At 47.0% G+C, this 16,435-nt stretch overlaps 1 protein-coding gene across 3 annotated transcripts in view; it reads left to right on the top strand.

Annotated features, from left to right (window-relative positions):
- DAAM2 (dishevelled associated activator of morphogenesis 2) overlaps positions 1–16,435 on the top strand; it is an 858,328-nt gene that overhangs the window by 532,613 nt on the left and 309,280 nt on the right. For all 3 annotated transcript variants that reach the window (XM_069608749.1, XM_069608748.1, XM_069608750.1), the window contains one exon: positions 311–644. In XM_069608749.1, coding sequence (XP_069464850.1) covers positions 311–644 — 334 coding nt within the window. The remainder of the gene's footprint in view (positions 1–310; positions 645–16,435) is intronic.

Here is a 16,435-nt window from a genome sequence, read left to right as displayed (position 1 = left end):
CATCCCCGTGCTGCATAATGACTACCATTGTCACATGGCCACACAAGTGAGAGACAAAAGGCTTAGTATGATGATAAGGTGTTATAATGATATGCGGAGGTTGCACTAAGCTTAGTGCTTATCGGTAGCAGCCTCGAAGCTATCATTAAGTGTGTCTCTTCAGTTCACAAATGTGCAACAAGGCACAGTGAGATATAATCAATAAAGTCAACAGGGTGCACAAGACTGGCATAAGATTCTGCTGAATGCCCTTCAGTGTTCAATGTTTCCATGTGGCTAATCACCTCGTTTCCCATTTGCCTTCCCCCAGGTTTGTGACCAGGTTCATCGAGCTCGACGGCCTCACCTGCCTGCTGAACTTCCTGAAGAGCATGGACTACGAGACGTCAGAGAGCCGCATACACACATCCGTTATAGGGTGCATCAAGGCCCTGATGAACAACTCCCAAGGGCGGGCGCATGTCCTGGCTCACCCCGAGAGCATCAACATCATCTCCCAAAGCCTACGCACTGAGAACATCAAGACTAAGATCGCTGTGCTGGAGATCCTGGGGGCCGTCTGCCTCGTGCCCGATGGGCACAAGAAAGTGCTTCAGGCCATGCTCCACTATCAGGTGTTTGCAGCGGAAAGAACGAGGTTTCAGGTAAGACTTGCGGAAATGTTTTGGAAAGCATAGCATCTGACTAGTGTAAAGAACAAGAATCATAGTCTTTCTTCCTTTTTTATTCACAATGAGCTCTTTGATCACGATAAAGACTAAATTATTTGTGTTCCCTACACTACACTGAGATCCAGCCTGAAGGCATGCAGAGTCCTGAAATTAGAGGTGACCATACATCTACTGAAGAGCCCCTCGCCCCTAGCGGTCCTAACATTCTGTCGGATGCGCTATGGTCAGTGCGACTTGCTGCTGTCACTGTTAGGCTATGTTGCTATGTTTAACAACGTCTGCTGCTTCGGGCAAATTGGCCCTGAAGCCCTTACACAACATACCAGAAAGCTATAGTTGAATTTACTAGGTGTTTTGATCTGGGTGGAATGGGAAATGGTCCATAATGTCCCTAATGCTACCAGGGAGTTTCTTCTCTCAGTAGGGTGCTAGATATAAGAATGATCTTCCCACGATGCGGTGCCTGAACTTCAGAGGCTCGAAGCAGAATCCGACTGGTATTAAGGGAGTAGTAGGTTGTGTTGCGCCACACATTCCTAAAGTCGTCCTGTGACGCCGCTCTGCAGTGTTTCCATTCGTTGTGGGATCAAACTGTAATTGACTAGAATTTTGAGGGTGGCTCATGTCTTCTTCAGGTGCAGAATGACATGCTGCATTGTTCATGTTTGCGGGCACCCTCCTCCTGACGAGAGATATGTTTAGGTAGCCATGCTTGTGGGGCCAGTCTGAGGAGAAGATCCTTAGGGCATGATGCTGGTTATGGCTCTGACGCCTTCTGCTGGCTTATTTTACTTGCTCTTTTCCCCAACTCCTCCATTTCCATGGGCTTGAAGTAGGTGAGGGACTCATGTTTGACAGGCAGAGCTAATTTCATGATTCATTATTCTAAACATGTTATGGGGATCTTGGCAAGTTTGTTAGGTGCCGCTCTAAACGTTTTTCAAGATTTCGATGGTTATTATTTGGTAGAAGGCTTAGAAGTCGCCCCGTGATTTCCTGGATGCTTCATTGAGTTGGCGAGAGAAGGATTCTCTGCTTGCCATTTTTATCGCCCCCTATGTGGATTCTGATATGTGGTATTGTAAGGCTCGAGGTTGGAATTATGCTATTGTTGACCAGTAATCAGAATTTTTTTCCCCATTGCCAAGCTCCAGGTGGTACTACTTTTTTTCACGTTGCCTTTATCTTAATATTTTGAAGGGCCCGCTCTTCAGATGTTGAGGTGGCGTGCCTGAGCAAGGTGTGCAAGGTGTACCATCTCTCTCTTGGTTTCCGTTGTCCTTAGACATGTGTGTGGCGGTTGAGGCCTTTATTTAGAATTTTTTCCACCTCCACAGCAGACTACAGTGTGTTTTTGTGGGGGTGGAAGAAGGTTCTTTGGCTTCCAGAGGTATCCTCAACCATTAGACCAATAACATAGGCCTTCAGTCGTCCGCCATTTACTCCCAATCGTGTCTCATGAAATATCTGTGACCGTTTAGGTTTAAAACAAAGCAAAGAACCCTGCCCCTAAACAAACAGGTGGTCCTCAAATTGTGCCCACACAAAGGTCCGGTAGATCTTCATGTCTTGATGTTCCAAGATTTCTTGATCCTCCCCCTTTGCAGGCGCCGTTTTTCAGCTCACGCTCCAGTTCTTTGGGAATCTCTGAAAGGAAGCAAACCACTTCTGTTTAAAAGGAAACTTAGTATCTCACCTGTCCGTCTTGGTTACCGAATACCTGCTCCCAGTTCCTCTTCCTTCCCCGCTGTGCCGCTGCGTCCTCTTCCCTCAATGCTTTGTCCTTGTTCCACGCGGACTCTGACAGTACGTCGTCTCTGCAAGAGAGTGTTACAAATGCTGCATTAGGGACTCTTTTGTGGGGTAAGTGACCGCCACCCAAGTTAGTTGTCCCGAGCCGAAGGTACAGGCCTCTTACAAGTTTGACGGGCGCCTAGAACACAATTGTTCCCTACATTAAGGACTCTAACGGTATTAGAGGTTGTGGAGGGGGAAAAATGGCCGCCTGACCTGGTGTTTTCTGTGGCATTGCTTGTCCGTGTCTCCTTGACCAGTGGCCAGTGTGTACATATTAGAAAGGGGTGCTTGGAATGCTGCTTTTATAGGCAGGGGCTTCACTCCAAGCTTGTTGATCGGCCAGAGAGTTGGTAGCTTTGAGAATACAGAGTCCAATATGGCCGGAGCCTGGAGTCCACACTTTCTAATTGCCTAAAGAGAAGAAAACGGTATCCAGTTTTTTAATTGAAAAATGTTTCATCCAAACATTTTCCATCAAATATTTTCTAACGAAAAAAATGTTCATCTAATGCATTTTTGTGTGGGGTAAATGGTTAATTTTGTTTGCAAAATGTTTGGGGTGGGTTTTTAAGAGTCCTAAACAGGGGGTTAGGGGGCACCCCCCCCCCAAAAACAAAACTAAAATGCATCAGATGAACATTTTTTCGTTAGAAAATATTCGATGGAAAAATGTGTAGATTGAAAATAGAGTTCGGAGAATTACATAGCAAAGCAAAGCTCAAAGGCTTGGTGGGGGAAGCGGGGATTAGCCCCCATAGGCGATGCTGATTTTGAATCAACCGTAAACCAGTGCTACTGTACAGACATAGATGGGGGCCATCCAGAGAGTCATGGTGTAGGGTCTTGTAGTCCGTGGAGTTGAATCGCTATACTAATGGCCTTTAAGTCTGCAGCTGTTTTGTTGCAAATACTTGCGGCCTGACCCCGCCCACATATTTCGGCTGGTCAGTGGAGTTTGACTGACGGGAAAGCGAGTAGATAGGACTTCTGGGAGCTTGCCAGAATCCCTCTCAAAATATTGTGGTGACTCGGTAAGGCTGTTGCTGTTCTCAGCGTGCTTCGTACGCGCCTAGAAAGCGAACAGCTGCAGGTCATCGGCACATCTGGCCCACTTCTGGAAATTAATAAAAAGACATGTTTTGCACAGGGCTCACATGCCCACCCCCACCCCCTCCTCATTGCTGTTTGTTTAAAACCGCTTCCCTTTGTGTGTACGGCCAGAGCTCCTCACGAAGAACTCCTGTGCGGGGTCACCGAGGTTCCGCCACGCTTCTGGAGGCCCGCTGCCTGAAGCGCTTGGAGAAAGACTCGCAGCACTACAAAGCTCAATCCTGGGCACCACAGGATGAAACGTAGATAGATGGTGGACTTCATCAGCAGGGCCAGTGCTAGAATGTTCGATGCCCTTCCAGATGAAGTTCTCTTTGCCACGGCCTTCCCCTAACCTCTTGTGACAGTAACCCCTCATGTTCTGCACTCGTGGCTAATCCGGTGCCTCCTTACTGGTGGGTGACCTTGGAAGCGGCTTCTAATTGCCATCGTTTAGGCCCGGCCCGGCCACCCGCTGCCCGCACAGTGGGTGTCAGCGCGCGTGCATTTCTTTCCTGGCCCACGCGGTCCCCCGCCAGCTACACGCAGTGGACGTGGGAGCGCTCGCCTTGCTGACTGACAGGCAAGGGACAGGGGAGGCTTCTGTTCGTGCGCTCCTTCAACAAACAGGCCCAAGAGCGTTACCTGCAGGGGTTCTGGACCCGCACCACCGAGAGAGGTCAGGGAAAAGGAGCTCATTAAGGGAACGCGTGCACATGTGAAGTATGGCCTGCTTCACTCGAGGGCAGACTCAAACTCGACAGGAAACGAGCACTGTCAAAGCCAACAGTTTTGATATTTTGTGAAGACTTGGGATCTGTACTTTTCAGGCACGAACATAATGGTGCGGTCTCGCCGCAAGAGGGCAACAGCTGGAAAATGGCACTAGTACATGGGATTATTATGACAGTGCCTAGCAAATGTTTATAACATATCTAAAACTGTTGGCTTTGCCAATGCTTGTTTTTAACAGGAAATCAGTGTAAGGAACAGATGCAAGAATGCACATACTCCTTATATATCAAGTGGCTGAAGACAGAATTGGTTAAGGCAGTTTTATCACACCAGAAGCTGGTTTCGCTGGTCTATAGCTGCAATCAGGCCATTACCTTGCAGAACCGTGCTTAGAAATAAAAGAGTCAAAGACATCCCAGAGGGATGTGTTTTGGATGGAGTGGGGTGGGTAGTGGGTGGGAATGTCTATAGGATCTAGTATGGCCATTGGCAGTCAGTGGGTGGGTCAATAACCAAACCACACGTACATGCTGTGTGCCCTTCCTCACATCTATTCTCTCTTTGATCTTAACTTCCCATGACAATAGTTTCGGCTTCCAGGCAGCAATTTCAGCGCCACCTTATGGGCAAAACTAAAACGGAAATAATGTGTGGTTGCCACCACTTAGGGGGCAGATACATGATGTCTTTGGGCTGATCCCATTGCGTTGTCAATGTTCAGATAGCACCAGTTCCTTGCATTTCTTCAGCATGTTATATATCATGAGTACCCGGGGGAGGGGATTGCAACCAATTAGGTTGCTTGGATCGTGTGCTGAATCCCACGATCCAAGCCCGTGTTCCAAGCAACCTGTCAGCTGCACCCCCGCCCATCACCTCCCACCCCCATCCTCCCTTCTCTTTAATACTAATTTGGCCCCAATCCTCCCCCCCAGACCCACTTACCTGCTTACTGCAGAGATGCCCACTGCCGCAGCTTTGCTGTCTCCCTGCTTCTGTCCACCATAGAAATGGAAGAGGGGCTCCATATGGAGCCCCGCCTTCCAGCTCAATGGCCGCTGTGACAAATGCACTTCCGGGACACCAGTGGTCCAGGGATGCATATCTTATTTATTTGAACATTTATAAAGCACGCGTAGCCCATAGGCATATAGGGGCTAGAACTTAAGCGATTGGTTACAGATTGTGTACTTCATCAATACAGTTACAGTTGCAATAATACATATATTCACTACATACCGAGATACAGATATACACGTCGGGTGTGATGCAAATATACCTATCAGGTGCTATATACATGGAATTAGTGGTCAGAACAAAATCGCATATCGATCCCGGCCTGTGGTACTGAGGGTCCTAGTGTCAGTTTCTAAACATCAATCAGCCCCGCACCTCTAGGACACCAGAAGGGATCCAAACAGATTGGAAACACAAGTAAATTATAAACCTCCTTGTCCAATATTGGTAATGCCGATGGAACGGCAGGCTTATTTCTGCAAGGTCGTGGATCGTTGATCAGTTGCAACATAACGAAAATACAATTATTACCCAATGATAAAAGGGACTGTCCAGTGAAGGTAGTATACCAATATCTACTTTCTTATTATCACAACAGACAGTTCTAGCACACTACAAAATACAACCCACCCTGTAAAGGAATGCAGAGGACATATAGTTTCAAGAAGGAAAAGGGATGCACTCTGGATACTGACTGGAGGGTAGTCGGTAAAGTAATTAATTGCAATAGTTCAAGGATACTGGGTTTCAACACAAAGGGAGCAATGGGTCATAAAGTGTCACTAGGGGCCTTCGTAGAAGGACCAGTGGGACAGAACCACAATGTACCTTGTGCTTGTAGAAGTTCTTTGTGCTCGACAGTGTAGAGTCAGTTTTATGATGCTTTTCAGCTTCTGCAACAGAATTCAAGCTGCGTGTATCAGGCAGCAGGCAGTTCAGCAAGTGAGGCTGGACGCCTGCAGGCTGCCCTACACGGCGACTCAGGGTCAGGAATTATTGTCTCAGTGCTTGTCGGTGGGTCTGAAGCACTGGTCGAGGTGCCTCGGACGGTGTGAGCGGCGGCAGTGTAAAAACAGTCAGCAGTGCAGTCGGTTGCAGCTCGAGGGGCTGGACTGGCTCGAAAATGTCCTTTAAGGTGGATGCTGGTTGATGCTTGTCGATGCACTCCTCCTAGCCTCTTCACTGGGCTTCTGTCATCCTTTAAGGCGTAAAAGCCCAAAGCTGAGAGGAGTGTTGCAGGCAACGGCCTTGTCCTTGGTTTAGTTTAGAGACTCTCTGGCACTTCCAACCTAGGAAGCTTGCTGCAGAGCTTAGCAGGGCACGCTGTGTGCTGCTGGATACTGGGTCTGGAGCGGCTGGATGGTCTTCTGGATTCAGTATCTCCCTCTGTTCCCTGGGAGATGTTTCGTGGAGGGGTCTTGCTTCCCTCTTGGATGTCCTGGCCTTCCTTCACTGGCGAAGATGTAAGGCAGATGGTACCTTCAGCCAGGGCCAATGCTGAGTTCTTCTTGCTACTCCATGCAAAGTCTTCAGATGATTTGCCAAAAGAGGGGCTGTGCCATCTTTTAAAGCCAAATGGACCAAAGTAATTGGTGTAGGCTAAGTCTACCTTAATGAACAAATCCTGGCTCCCCACCAACAATCTCCTGTATTTGTGAGGTCATAACCAGAGTGCTCTGCAGCAGAAAAGGTAAAGGGGTGAAAGCATGTAATATTAAATCCCACCCATCTTCCCATCTGTTGTGGATCAAGGGGTATCTCTGGTTAATTGAGCTCTATGTGGTTCTGGATTGAAGCGACAGGTCTACCTTGAAGCTGTGGCGAGACCAGACTTTTTGTCTGCGCCAAACCACATACTCGTACCTTCTGAATGGGGTCCTCCTGCTGGGATGACTCCTGTCCCAGACATGACAGGTCACTGCCCTTGATACTGAGAGGCAGGAGCTGGCTTCAGGTTGACACAGTGCATATCAAAGCTTGTTGGGATTTTCCTGTCTTTTGTAAATCCTTGACCAGGCCTCCTGTGGGCGTGCTTGAATTAATTCTGATCAGTATGCAAAGCTGCCACAGCAGCTACCAAAGGGCAGGGTGGATCCAGGTTAATTAGGCTGGCCATGGCAGGAGGAAGGTTTTGCCTTCCCCCTTCTGAGATGCCTTGATGTACTCTTGGCTGTCATATTTCCACTAAATTTGGCAGGGGGGGTGGCGCCTCTGGAATGTGTCCACCCAGAGCACACAGGTCTATATGTATGTTGTGCGGTGAGCATTGGAAAATGTGCCAGGATTAGCCCCACATATTTTCCAGAGGTTGATCTATCATTATTCAATTTTATTTAGACATTCAAAAAAGCCTGGGCGAGCGCACACCCACCACGTGAGGTGTCCCGTTCATTGAAAGAAAATACTTTGTTCTTAGCACCCCAGGTTTCTGGATTTGAAATCCGGGGTGCTACTAGCAATAATCAGTCACCCTTGGGCTGGAACGGGTGATAGCGGCACCAGGGACCCTTGTTAAAGGCCCTTGCTATGCTCAGGCCTTTACCGCTGGCCCAGGGCATTATCAACCTTGGAACGGTTGATTATTGCTTAATTAACTAGTTTAGAATGCAGCAGTTTAGAAGGCAGCAATGGTGCAAAGAATAAGAGATACAATGAACATGACAAATAATTGTAATAACAGTATTCGGTTTTTCATATGGCATTTCCCTTCTGTTTTGATTGAATGCCAGAAGTTAGTCTCTGCATAAACATAGGCATGTTGCTACAAGACCAGAGCTTCAGTTAACTCTTTGGGTGAGGAAGTCACAATTCCTAAAAATATGGAGGTCATTTCATTTCTTTTGGTAGTCCGAATAGATCCAAGCTTAATACTTTGGGAGTAAATTACTTTTATGACAAAGAAACCAAGGTCAATCGTTAGGTCATATGATTGGTGCTTCTGCCCTCTGTTTGTTTAAGTCTGAGAAGAAAACCTTAGACAGAGGGCCCCATTAAAAGTCGCCAGTAGTGGCAAAACAGGTGGCATTTAGCAATACCGCCTGTCTTAACGCTTAACCTGATTTGGCATTTCACAACCCAAACCTAGTAAAATTGTCTGCTTCGTAGTGGAGGTAATTGTGGCAGTAACTGTGGTGTTAACGGGCGGCGGCATTACCACATGCAGTAATGCTGCACCTCCCCACTGGAGTTTGAGAGGACTGCAAAAATGGGGAGTACCCTAACTCTAAATCATGCAGTAATCAGTATTTACCACTGGTGGTAACAGTAATCGGATTTGAAGGGATTACCACGGGTAATACTTTTAAACACATAACAAGGTCCAAAGTATCTTGTAAAAGTCCCATTCGGCCACAGAGAGTGAGGAGGAGGGGAGGTTAGAGGGGGGCAGGAGGGGAGGCGTGCGGTTTGGGAAGGTGAAGGAAAATAAGCGTATCACCAGCAAGTTTTATAATTCTTTGGAGTTTCACAACCTAAACTAACATTTGAAACAATCTTCAAACTATGGACATCTTTGATTCTCTGGTGCCAATGCTTGGTAATTGTCGAGCTTTTTCGTTGGTGAAGTCGTTAAAAAAATTCTTAACCGAAGCGCTACAAAGACAGACCTATTTATAGATGCGCGCAGATATGCAGTATCTTTTAGGAAAACGGAGAGGTCATGTCACTTTCTCGCAAATTCGGTGCATTTCCGAAGGTTACTGTGTTAGCTGAAGAGCTCTCCATTGCCTCCACGTCTGTAGCAGCTGGTTTGTAGCCTTGGGCTGCCACTTGCACAGCTTAGGACACTCATCACGAGTTGGGCGGTAGCCTTTAAATGCGGCAGCAACGCTATTACCGCCGCTTTTAAGGGTCACCTTACAAGGTGGATCTTGTCTTACACTGATGGCCTTTGAGGCACGAGGAGATGTCGGCCTTATGCGGGCAGTCAGAGATGTCTTTCACTAAAGGGCCTATCTTATGCTGTATACCCAATTTTTAAAAACAGCTTTGTCTAAATACCTGTGCTTGTGTGGCTATTACAGGTCCACCCTCTGCGCATACCCTCTGTGGTAACTACACCTGCTGTGTTTGATAACGTGTAATGACTGCAACCGAAGACAAAACCGCCAATCTTATGTAACCAGCGCCTAGATGCCTCTGGGTTAGGTGCGCTTGAATAAATATCCAAATAAATAAATAAATAAGATAAGTTACTCACGGGGAGACCGATGGAGTGACAGCCGATCACTGGGCACTGCGGGTTCCATCATTGAATCCACTTGTTGACTGTCTGAACCCAGCAGAACAGATCATAAAACTCAACCACTTTCTGAGCTCGTAACCACACTTGACTTCCTGTTGACAATGCCAGGTGAGTAGCCTGCGATGGTGGAGCGCTTTTCATAGCAGCCAGAGGACCAGCACAAGGTTTTGAAAAGCCCTTATTTCGAAGAGAACCCAGCCTTTTTTGACTCCGGGTTTCCATGCCTTGAGTCATGTAAGAAGCGTTTTAGATGATCTCCGGGCCCCCAAAGCAAAAGTGACATGGGCTAAGTTCCCAGATAGTTCCCAGCCTTAACCCCTTAGGTACCAAGGACGAGTTTGCTGGTCCTTTTTGCGTAGACTTGCATAATAGCCTGGCAGTAACTGAAAGGCCCCATTAGGCTCTTGTCAGGGTCAGCCTGTTTTCTGTCCCTTGGAGTTTGGTTCATAAATATCCGACACATTTCGCAGAGAATAACAATTGTGTGGACTCATTTCATATGCAGTTTGCACCTGGCTTTTTACGCAGTGACCCATCTGTATCATGTCTTCTCACCCAGTTTTATTTTTTGCAGGGAGTGGGCCCCTTATTGCCCCCTTCTTTTCTTCTGTTTTCCACCCACATCCTGTACCTCACCTATCCCTCTTTTTATGTACATACAACCATTTCTCCAACCCCCTTCTACCTTCCGCTTACACCTGACATCACTTACCCTCCTCTGCACCTGTGCACCAGTGTCAGGATCACAATACTGTGACGTGAAAATAGGCTCCGCCCCACCTGAAAATGGGTTCATGTGCTCTCTGACGTGATGCAGCTGCCGTCCTCATGGAAGCTTTGAGTCCAGTTTCGATAGAGCTGGGGTTTGGGAGAAAACATGACACCTTCCGCATGCAAACAGCATCCGATAAACGCCTTTGCGCAGTCGCGATGACGCGCCACAATCAATGGGAAAGAACTGCACAGGCACAAGGAGGCACTACCCGGAAGTCCCTGCCAGTGGATAACGCTGTGATTCCTGTGTTCCAGCATGCTAATTAAAGCTTCTGTAACCAGTAGGATAGCTCAGGGGCAACACCTTCGTCTTGGAACAAAGACTAGGCTGAGCAGTACCGGTTCCATACCCGGTCTGCGCTTAGAGGCTGGTCTCTTGGCATGAAGCCCGATATAAGAAACCAATACATTTTTCTTTATAACCTTCACCCTATTCTACCTATTGCTGCTGCTCTTTGCACATTTTGCGTCATCTTGGTAAAGGCGTGAATTTGCTGGCTCTAGCTGCAAGCTCCATCCAGGAGGCGATATTTAGTCATTACCAATTAGAATTCATGAACTTCAATGGGCCTACCATTGACTTACACCCTGTATCAGGATTCCTTTTTTAAGAATCCTCTAAACTAGGTACTCTTTTGGTGGCATTTTCCTTGACACTGACATCAAGCATTCGCTGTTCCTAAATCTGACCTTTCTAATCTTTTGCTCAATGAACAGCAAAGTAAGACTTCATCACCCAGTGTTCACTCAACTGTGCAGGTGAGTCTGGCCTGCCATGTCTGACGCAGCCACATCTTTCTCTTGAAAGGTTAAAAACCCAGGCTGCATGTGGCAAGCATCGCTGTGCAGTAATGCCCATGTTTCAGAGGTGGGTAAATCTGTCTATTTCCAATTTAGGCTTCTGGAATCCTTTCTGCCATTTGTCTCTGAATCAGACCGCGCGTGCTGTAGTTGTGGGAACTATGGTAAATTCCAGATTGGATTACTGCAGCACGTTGCTTCTTTGAGCCCTAGATTGTCAATTGCAATTACTCCACGTAGCTCAGAACGCTGCCGTCAGATTGGTGTAAATCTACCAAAAAGATCCCCCCCCCATCCCCAGGTATCTACGAAAACGGCACTGGCTGCCAGTTTGGAAAATAATTGATTTTAGACAGATATGTCTGATTCACAAGTATTTTCAAGCCACCGCACCCAGTTACCTGACTTTAAAAATAAAGAGCTATCAGCCATCTCAAACTCTGCTTTCTTCTGGCAAAAACCTGGTGGATGTCCCCCATCCCATTATCTCTATCGGGGGGCTCGCTGCTTTTCCATCAGAGGTCCCTACCTAAGGAACGCGCTTCCAACAGGACTGCAGAATATATCATATATTGCTCTTTTTTGGAAGAAACTGATAACATATCTGTTTCAAGGATCAACAGGTTCTGTGGTTGTGCCCTGATGTGAGTAAAGGATTTTAACATCTGCGCCTAGATGCAGGTCACTGCTTGGTTCCGGAAGGATATGCGCATTACAAATCCCTAATCAAATCAAATCAGTCTTTTCTCACTATCTATATGCCTCTGTCACGGTTTATGTACAACATGATTGTGCCGAATGGTGTATGCGATGGATGTGTGTGTATGGGAGTTAAAAAGCGCAAACCTAACTGGGAGGATATTGAGGGCTGCAGTTAGGGGAAGCACCCCGGGGGTTGCAAGTAGGGGCCAGGAGCAGCAGTGGAGCTGGAATGGGTAAGGGGAGCAGAGGACATAGGGGGAGGATTTGGACTTGTGTTTTATTACTCATTAAAGAATGCTGCATTTTTGACATGTTTTAATAGATTCTGAAACCATAATATTCTTTTTTTAATACATTTTATTAGAGTTTGTTGAGCAAAAATACAACGTATATCACAATGCAGATGTTCATGAGAATTTACAGAGAAAAGAACGAAACTAAAGAAAGAACATCGAGATGCTCTTCATGACCAAATTACATCCATAATATATGATTGATGGACTATGTGGTCATAGCTAAGAAAAAATGGAACTGCATAACTAGGAAAAGAATTGTAACCAAGGAATATGCAAAGGTATTTGGCCTATGGGGGAAACAGACATGGAGACGAACTAGGAGACATACACGAAAACAAAGGGGGTAAAGGGGAAGGGGAGGTAGGTTATGTGAAGGTAATAAAATCATCAAAGTTTCATGAATGCAATATGTGTGGTAGCCGGCATAATATATAAATAAGTAAATACATCAATACATCAGGAAAAGAAAATTAGAATATACATGTGGAAGTTCATGTGCCACGCATAGATGCATTAAAACAATCCAGATAGCGAATACAAAAACACCATTTAGCATTGTAATTAGAAATAGAGTTTAGATTTTTTGCCATGCATAGTTCCATTCTTTGTATGTTACAGATGTTTTTCCACCATCCCCTAAAAGATAGGGACCGAAAGAGCTTCCAATTGGCTGTGATAAGTTTTAACGCTATGACGATAAGTAGGTCGTAATATTCTTTTAATGCATACCATCTTCAGTCGTTGCTTTCCATCATCTGCCAACTCACAGATCCTTGTTTTTTTGTTCCTCGTGGGATACAACGTATCTATTAGAGAGACAGAGAGAGAGAGAGGGCGTGAGAGAGTGAGAGCAAGAGACAGAGGGTATTTACAAGTGGTATTGTGAGCTAGAGAAATGGGAGGAGTGCTGGGTTGCAGCTTGGTTTGCCTTATAATGCCTTCTTACCTCTTCCCCCGACCAACCACTAAGTTCTACTACCTTAAACTACACACACAAATCCCCCGCAGACAGACACCACAGACCTATCACATATCCAAACCGTGACTCTCACACTCTTCCACATCAGACCAGACCCAAAGCGCTGTAGCCTATCTAATCTTGGGCTCTTCCCTATGGATAACATACTCCCATGTTTCTCCCCCAAACCCATAGAAAGCAAATTGGCATGCAGGACACCGCGAGTACTTCTGACCATCAAACATTATCTACAAAGCTTTCGCATCTGCCTCTCTAACTGCCCACTAATGGCCCTCGCTTTTCTTCTTACCGAGCCACCCACAGCGAGGCCACCACTAGTGGCAGCTGGCGCTACAGAAGGCCACTTACATTGCGTTACATGTGTGTATCTTAAACGCTTTATAGCATGATTCTAAGTTCACATTTCTCGTCTGACGCATCTATGTGAACTTAAGCGTTGGTTTGAAAGTCTCTCCATATCATGAGATGTACATACATGTTCGGAGTTATTGTAGCCTGAGATTATAGTGCTTTAATGTCCTGCTTAACATCATGACTTCCACCATTTTTCATACTGTTGGTCACCACAGGTCAGCAACGTTCAATATTTATGCCCGTCCAGCAATATGTCTCCTCTGTTATTTTACCCATGTTGATGTTCTGTCCCTCTCCATCCATGTGCTTTCTTCCAGCAGACTAAAGTCTTGATACCCCTGACGGTGGCGGCACAGAGTGCCACTCCACAGGCATGGCTAGGAGCTCTGATACCTCTACCGTTGCGATTTGGCGCAGTGTAAACAAATATCTGCATAACGTTTGGATGCTTTCACCTGCTTGATGCCTGCATTCCTTATGCTCCTTATGCTCCTACGCATCCCTTGTTCGAGGAGCCTGCCTCATCTGTTGCTCCACTGACTATCACACTCTTGGGGGTCAGTCCAAGATCTTGAAATTAGATGCAAGGCCTCATTTCGAGGTTGGCGGTAAGCACCGCCAAGTTGCCGCCAACCACGTAAAACTGAATCCGCCTCCTGACTTCCCGGTGCCACCAAGACTCTACAAGTCCCGGCAGAGCAGGAAGTCAGGCAGCAGATTTTGTAAGTCCCCATTCCCGTGGATTCCCATAGGACTGCCACTGACGGTGCCAGTGCTTCCGTGACGAGTCTGTCTGCAGGGGCCATTGCACCCGGCACGGGCAGACCTGCTGGGTGCAACGGCCCCTGCAGGCAGATGCGTAGTGTGGCGGTCCAGAAACAAGGGTGCCGGAAAGCTTACTGGCACCCTTGTTTGCAGACCACCACCCTCGTAATGAGACCCACAGTGTCAGACAAGCAAGGTTTATTGTGAATTAAGTGTTTGTGGTTGCAGAAAGGAGAAACAAAAAATGGACCAGACCCCTTTATGGAATGGGATGGCGAGGCGAACTGAAAAGCTGCAGGCAATGTTCATCAGCTCAGTGCTGGTCTCTTTCTGGGGTTGTGCCCAGAAAGAGCTTCTTCTGGAAGACGTTCACCGCCATTCCCTGGGTCTGGTTTCCTGAGCCTCCTACATACAACCACGTCTCTGACAGTTTCTGGCCCTCTGTTCCACAGTCCTTAGATCAACTGAAGTCTTATATAATGTCTGCATCATCCACACCTAGCGACCCCTCCCACGGCAGGATGTCTGATATTCCTCTCGTCTAGTCTTTGGCCCGTCAGAGCTCTAGAGACTTGGTTTCTCTCCGTCACTGAGGAGCTATATCCTCTCTGGGACCCTACACAACACATTTCATTATCCGACCACAGCTCCTATCTAGACTCTCAATTCTGTGCTTGAAGGTTGGTGGCAGGTTCTTTGCAGCTTAAGGTATTGCTGCGCCTCAGTGGGTTGAAGGTTGCCTGCATTGGTCTAAGGCAACCACTAGAACTGGAGAACTGACCCGGTTCAAAGTAGACTGACCTGCGCACACTCATTGCTGTCGATAAATAAGTCGATAACGGATGATTTAGAAAGCTTGCTGTTGAGGCCAGAAAAATCCAGTTACGTCACCCCTTGCTTTTTGTGCCGATCTGTATTTATTCGTACAGATCGTACCGTGGCATGCAAACGGTATTAGTGTCGTACAGATCGCAAAGTTGTATTGTGGAAAGTGTAGGGAGCCCTTGGGATTTGCATGGTCAGTTTATCCCTCAGCATGATCAGTCAAGGTACTGACCTTAAGAATGGCGCAAGGTGGGTCCGTGCATCGGCGGCTGATGCTGATGTATTTATATAACACATGCGACTAGACGGGCACCGGTGGTAGGGTACATGCTAAATTCTGTGGATGTAGCAGCAGAGAGAGTGAGACAGAGGGGAGGTTAAAGTCACCAATGACGATGAGGTGGTGATCTGGTGGGAGAGAATCGAGTAGTTGAGAGGGGTGGTCAACTAATTGCTTATCAAACACTGATCTGAATGGTTCCAAAGCCTGTGAATATCAGTTCCTTCATCTGCTCCTGTTTTGTTACGGAGGCGACGAGGTTCCTGTACGCATGCTAGACTGGTCACTGATGCTGTTAACTATGGGCAGTGGCAGCAGCAAATTCCCACTGCTCCCCTTACTTTACAATAAGCTCAATTAAATGAATTGTTGTTGCCTAATGTTCTTCCTATGCACTGTTCCTTTTCACGGTGGGTTGTGAAGACCACTCCACAGCAGAAGCTCTCAGAGGCAGATTTCAATTGGCTAGCAGGGTTGTCCAACTCCAGGTCTCGAGAGGGCGGATCCGTGGCAGGTTTTCAGGATACCCCTGATTAATATTCATGAAATAAATGTGCATGCAGTGATTCTAAATGTATGCAAAATGTTCCTCATGAATATTAATGAGGGATATCCCGAAAACCCATCAGGATCCCGGCCCTCGAGGCTTGCACATCACACCAATTGGGGCTGTGGACAGGAGTCCTCTCTCTCTCTTTCTCTCTCTCTCTTTCTCTCTCGTTCATTCCGTCTATAACGACTGTTAGCGTAGGTCGGGGCACGTGGTGGCCTACGGGGGACCCCGGTTGTTTGCCGCGCGATGATGAATGGGTTTGTTTTCTAGCACAGCCGCTCCTGTGCTGATCCTTCCGTTGAGTCAAGTATGCGGCATAACAGATGTCCTTCCAGTTTTAATGTCCTACTCAATCTCTTATCCACAGAGGAGTGGAATGTAAAATAATTACCCACCAAACGCTCTGGCCCAGAAAGTCCTGGGCCAAGAACAAAGGAGATGGATTGCTCTCCCACTTCTCCCTGATTATGGGTTGCGACACAGTTTGCGTGTTGCTTATCCAATGGATCCATATGGACTCTTTCGTCCAGATGGCGAGGTAGGCACGCTACACA

This window comes from Ambystoma mexicanum, chromosome 4q (genome assembly GCF_040938575.1).
Source record: "Ambystoma mexicanum isolate Mex_15411 chromosome 4q, UKY_AmexF1_1, whole genome shotgun sequence".
Taxonomy (NCBI): domain Eukaryota; kingdom Metazoa; phylum Chordata; class Amphibia; order Caudata; family Ambystomatidae; genus Ambystoma; species Ambystoma mexicanum.
Note: the sequence above shows the minus strand (reverse complement) of the source record. Positions and strands in the feature narration are given on the sequence as shown.